We start from the raw sequence: 6,000 nt of genomic DNA on the forward strand, positions 1-6,000 counted from the left end.
GTCAAGAGATAAAGGATCTGGTTCTGCCAGGCTTTCACTAGCCACAAGTTCCTTTTCACAGGGAAATTTTCCATCAGGCAATAAACATCAGATCCTCTGCATTGTGCAAAAAGGTCAGTTTATAATTTAATTTTAAGAAATATTAAAAAGAAAGCATCACTGACAAAGTTTAAAAACTACAATGGGGCTAATATGACCAAAAGCAGGAAATGAATACAGCTACCTGGATTTTAATTACTGTACATAACTACTATTTCATGAAATTTAAAAAATCACTTTTACATTCATTTATCATGGTTTAGCAGAAATTGCTAGAGCAAACATTCATCTACAACTCACAGTCATTTTTAAGGAAAAAGTGTTAAAGTTTCTAAAATAATATTACAAGCAAGGTAGTATTCAAAAATAGCAGACTCTTTAAACAGAAAGTGAATCAACCCACAAGTTGCCCAAAAATACTACTGGAAATACACTGCATGTTCCATTAGCAGACACACATTCATATCACTACCTTCCCCAGAAGTGTAATTTGGAATCTGGAAATACTTTGGGCCCTGCCCCACTTCTACTCTGCTTAAAGACAGTTTAAACTTTGCGTCAGGCACAGGGTGAATTATCTTGCACCTTAAGACATAACATTTGTTAGAAATATCTTTTCCACTGGCAGAATCACAGAAAGCTGAAGTTGGGAGGAACCTCTGGAGATGGTTTAGCTCAACCTCCACTCTGCCTGGAGCTGTATCCAGGGAGGTTTTGAGCATCTCCTTGGAGGATGATGCCCACAGTTTTTCAAGCCAACTGGTTTCCATGTTCAACCACCTTCACAGCATAAAAAATAAATTACTTTTAGACACTCAAAAGTTGCAGCACCTGGACAGGGACATGCAACTACAAAAATATTTGAGATTAAGTTCTCAAAAACAACATTCAGACATCTGGAACAGTTTGAGTAGGATAAAAATAAAAGTCAATTCCTGGCTCCTTAAGTCATCATACCACAAGAGAGTATTTCAACAGTAATAAAACTGTTCTGAGGACTTGCATTACGGAAAGCTGTCCCCACATATCCCCTTCTTTAGAGAGACTTCATTGGCATTTACCAAAGCTGAAGTGATCCCAAAAGAAACTTCCAAATTTCTTTGTTTTAGAATACAGAGAGCAAATTGTTAGATTGCTCTAAGTCATCCCTACAATTCTGAATTCCCCAGCTACAAGAGATCACTTTAGGACAACATCATTGTGTTACACAACTATCTTGATAATATCAGCAGAATAAAACAGTCACAGATGCTACTTGCAGACAAATTAAAACAGTTTTTAACCTTCCACTGGAAGGTTTTATAAAGTGATCTGCCTACTGCAAGGCACATTTTGTAAAAAAACTTCTAAATTACACTATTTATGCTAAAGAGAACATTTTTAAATAGAAAAATTTTACATAAGGAAAATATTCCCAGAGGAGCAACTCCAGTTGACAGAAGAATGGAAATACAAAGCCCTGGAAGACTGTTAAACACATACCATCATCTTCTTTATTTTCCAGTGGGACACTCCAGGCAATCAGGTTCCTTGCTGTCCGTCCCTCTTCTGCCACTATTTTCCTCACTTTGTCATGGCTGTTAGAGCGTTGGAAAGAAGCCTGAAACAATACATGGATGGGCACATAAGAAAGAGAAACCTTTGGTTTGACATGTTGATTTCATTCTTCAAATATCTGAAACAGGTGTATGCATCCATTTTCATCCCCATTCTTCTGCACAGAAGCAGATTTATTCATCAGCATGTCACAGGAGTTACTACCCAGCACTCAGTAAGAGTATGTTTAGACCACATCACGTGCATTTAATTGCTTGACTTTGTTGCTTGGGCATCACAGCAGACTTCACAAATGTTTTAATTACCCTGTGTCAATTAGAACTATTTATACAAGCTAAAGGCAGCATGAGGCCAAAATACATGTGTTGGCTGATTGGTGAAAGCCTGGAGAAAGGCATGAGCTGTATAGGAACCATTTGAAACATGTATAAAATCCCAGCTCTCTCACTGAGAAGATAAGAACCTAGAAAGTATTTCCTGGCAACTGTGATGGGCTGTTACTACAAAGCTGCAACCACTCAAAGACAGAGTAAGAGATACTGGGGATGCACTTCATTTACCTAGTAAACACAGTTCTTCGCACTTGTGAAATGCACCATCACAAGACATTTGAAACCAAATACATTAGGAAGTATTTGTATCAACTGACAGATGTCAATCAGATAAAATCTTGCCTCTTCTACAGTGTAGGAAAGTTAATCCTCAGAAAATAATTTACAACAAAGCCAAACTATGATGATAAACTTAGGTACTGTGATAGCAAAAAACTGCTGACCACGTTAGCTTTAAACACTGGCAAATTAACCATAAAGAAGTTAAACCTAAGAATTATTTTAGGCACAAACAGACTGATTTTCTATATGACTAATCAGGAAGTACATGTATTCTTTTTTCATTTTTACCATCATATGGCTCAAGCCTGCAACCATTTCTACATCTTTTGAAAGAAAATACAGTAAAATTACACTAAAAACAAATATAGAAGATGAGTGGCTAGAATTTTTTAAGGCAGCAGGAAACACAACACAAATGAGAAACTTCTTTTACTTTAATGCTAATACAAGAGCTTTTAACTTGGGTTTCTCTCATCCAGATGTCTTCAGTTGCCTGTTTGGAAGTCACAGTGTGCCATCTAGTGCTTCACAGACCTGCCCAGAGACACAACTAAGCAACACAACAGAGGAAACGAGAGCACTGCTGTATCTGTGAACTTAAGGAAAACAGAGCAAATTACATACCTTGGCCCAAAGCAACTCAAAGCACAAAAAACCCCACAGAACTGTACAGAACTGGTTCTAGTCTATCCTTATTCTATACAAATAATTGCCTATTCTTGCTAGGAATTTTCAGTAAGTGACCATTTCTGCTGTAGCAAGTTTGGTTTGAGTTTTCAATCCCTTGTTGCTTAATGATGTGAGTGTAAAACTTTGCATTAGTCCACGACAAACTAACTTTCCAAATTATTCATTTTTATACAAGCCAGAAGAGCTTAAAAGGAAACAGTAAGTATCTCATCATGACATTTCAAGGTATTTTGTACAATGAAACTAGAGCCTAACTTAAAATTCTCATCTTTATAACTTGGACGTCAGTCAAAAGAAACCAACAAAGCCTTGAGGGAGGCCCAAACAGGAGTCAGCAATGAGGAACTGCACAGCCACCCAGAAGTGAGAATCATCTGGCCAAAGGCCAGAGTGGCTATGAACACCCTTTGCATTTGACAAAAGCTCATTGCAGTCCCCTCTCTCATACACTGACCCCTGGTTTTTGTGGTTTTTGACTGCTCCCTCACCCTGAACCCCTGCTATTCGCTACTCAGCTATCCAAAGAAGTTACCTTCTGCGACACAGTCAGCCCTTTGGCCAAAGGAGAGACCAGAAACTACTCATCCTTAAATAGCAAATGCTTATTATTTAGTCTGTACTGATTCTTTTCATGGCTGAAAATACTAAAGGACCTTTTATGAGGATTTTTAAAAAATTATGTTATGTATGTTTTAAACATTATGTTATGTATATAAACACATTGATGCAAAAAAACCAACCAGTTCCATCCCCTGTGTTCCCAAAAAAAGTAATTCAGCTCTAAGATCAGCAGCTGCTAAAAACACTACACTGTTAAGTGCAAGCAGATATTACGGTCTTACACTACAGCACAGGCTGGATGAAAGCAGCTTAAAATGGGAGTCAGATGAAAAAGAAGGAATGCAAAAGCCCCCATACACTAACACAACTAGAAATTATGCAACACAGAAGAAATGCTTAGATTTATTCTACAGTAAAATTTCTTTTTGAAGGTTCCTCTCTACAGTGTTAACGAATAATATTTATTAAGCTCCTAGAATCAATACTTTCATAGAAGGTACACGTGAACTGATTTATGAATTAATCCCAACATGAAAAATTCGTTTTTCTTGCTGTTGAAAAAATATTCTACCATATAGTTAATAGCTACTGAATGTCTTACCATCATGTTATAGCCTTCCTCTGCATCAACAGGCTCACTTATTGCATTTTTGGACGACCCCATTGAGTTTTCATACCTGTGTCAAAAAATGCAATTAATTATTTTACCTTAAACCACTTCTAAAACTACTTTTACCTTGCTGGCAGCATTTAGGTCATGGACATCAGATGAACACAGTAAGGCTGTCAGAAGATAATTTCATTTGCAAAGTGTTTGCATTGCTCCTTACTAAAAACAGCCAAAAGTCCAAGAAGAAAACAAAAAAAGACTGACACTACAGAAAAATTTTATATGTGGTCAGACAGTAAACAGTAGAAAGACTACCAAAACTTTCAAACAAATCATTGCATGGACTGCTCTAGAACAGTGATGCAAATAGAATAATCTTTCCTGTGACAGAGAACTGGACAAGTTGGTTATCAGTTCAGAAAGAAAAATTAATCAGAGATGCACTAACAATCAGCATCAGCTAATTAATGACAAAGTAAAATAAAACTGAAACTTCTGTTCTCATTTAACTATAAGATGTGAAGGCTCCTGTACAAGTCAGCTCTGACAAAGTGAACACTTTGTGCAAGCTGTAACACAAAACCATTGCCACAAATGAAGTACACAGGGGTAAGTATTTATAGGTTTATCAAGAAATTCCAAAACTGTGTTAACAATTCTGAAATAAAGATAAATCCTTAGCTTCAAGGTTGCTAAATTCTAAGCAGCTGCTGATTCAAGTGTAAACTGTCTAATCTTACGTGTCTGAAGAATCAGACACTAAATGAAAATACTATTCAAAATTAGGCAAAAAACCAATATTAACCTTTAATCAGATCCAAAGTCAGATTTTGTTGGCCTTTACCCTGAATAACACTGCTTTAAGCAAGCTGTTCACCTGTTCTCACATTACATAAATAGCTGAATTTTCTAAAAGGATAAAAGCCCAGCCTGTGTCAACAAGCCCACAGATGTCTATATGCCTTAAGACATCCTACTAAACCCACACAAACCACAATGTTTTGCAGTTGGATGAAAAGAGTTGAGTTTTTGAAAACAAAAATTGTACTTCTGCATCACTTTAGCCATCAGAACAGACCCACCACTGTCTTCCATCAGTGAAGACAGTGAAACATCTTAGAAAACATCTCTTGTATACCAAGCTGACTTGATCGTAATCGAGGGATAATAAAAGCTCATTAAACTGACATATATATTTCAGGAGAAAACACGAGGATCCATGTACTTTCCCAGTAGTGCAGTTCATTTGGAAATAATGTAGAAATAAGAATCTGTATTTAGAGAACTGCACACAGAGGACAGACCCCGAGTACACTGCGAGACCTTCTGTGCTGTCAGCTGTGATTTTGTCTCTGACAGCAAAGGAAGAGCACGGGTTTATGCTAGGAACGACATTAGGAGTTTCTAAGATGCAAGAATCATACACCGTGTGGCATCTGACACGGGTTCACAGTGAAATTTCCTCATCGCGGGTGCCTCTCCCCCGCACACAGCTCCCACTCTGGACAGGTGGGCCTGTACAGCCTGAAGGACCGGCGGGGTCACAAGCACCGGGATCCCCCTCAGGCTGAGTCCGAGTCTCCCCACAGGCAGTGCGGGAACGCCGGGAGGGGCTAGCTCAGACGGACAGCCCGTTTCCCCTCCAAGGCACGGCCTGACCCACACCCACCGCTCCCGGTCGCCTGTAGCAACCAGGCTATCCCTGTCCCGTCTGGCCGGCCCGTGCGGCGGAGCCGCCCGCCGGGGCAGCCCCCGGGGCTGTGGGGCTGTGGGGGGCTGAGACCGGCCCGCCGCCATCTTGCCCGCGCCTCCCGCGCACTGCCCGCTCGCGCCGGGCCCGCGCGCCGGCCACTCACGCTCTCCGCCGCGCCGCGCCGCGCCGCCCCGCCCGCGCGCGTCCCGCCGCGCTGACGTCATCGCACCCTGCCG

General features: G+C 40.1%; 1 protein-coding gene across 2 annotated transcripts in view; it reads right to left on the bottom strand.

Annotated features, from left to right (window-relative positions):
- Nucleotides 1-6,000, bottom strand: part of SCAPER (S-phase cyclin A associated protein in the ER) — a 134,849-nt gene extending 128,849 nt beyond the window's left edge. For both annotated transcript variants that reach the window (XM_021543407.3, XM_021543406.3), the window contains exons 1-3: nucleotides 5,928-6,000; nucleotides 4,063-4,138; nucleotides 1,522-1,639 (exon numbers count right to left, since the gene is read on the bottom strand). In XM_021543407.3, coding sequence (XP_021399082.2) covers nucleotides 1,522-1,639; nucleotides 4,063-4,125 — 181 coding nt within the window. In that variant the 5' untranslated portion in view covers nucleotides 4,126-4,138; nucleotides 5,928-6,000. The remainder of the gene's footprint in view (nucleotides 1-1,521; nucleotides 1,640-4,062; nucleotides 4,139-5,927) is intronic.

Source organism: Lonchura striata, chromosome 11 (genome assembly GCF_046129695.1).
Source record: "Lonchura striata isolate bLonStr1 chromosome 11, bLonStr1.mat, whole genome shotgun sequence".
In the NCBI taxonomy this organism is placed as follows: Eukaryota; Metazoa; Chordata; class Aves; order Passeriformes; family Estrildidae; genus Lonchura; species Lonchura striata.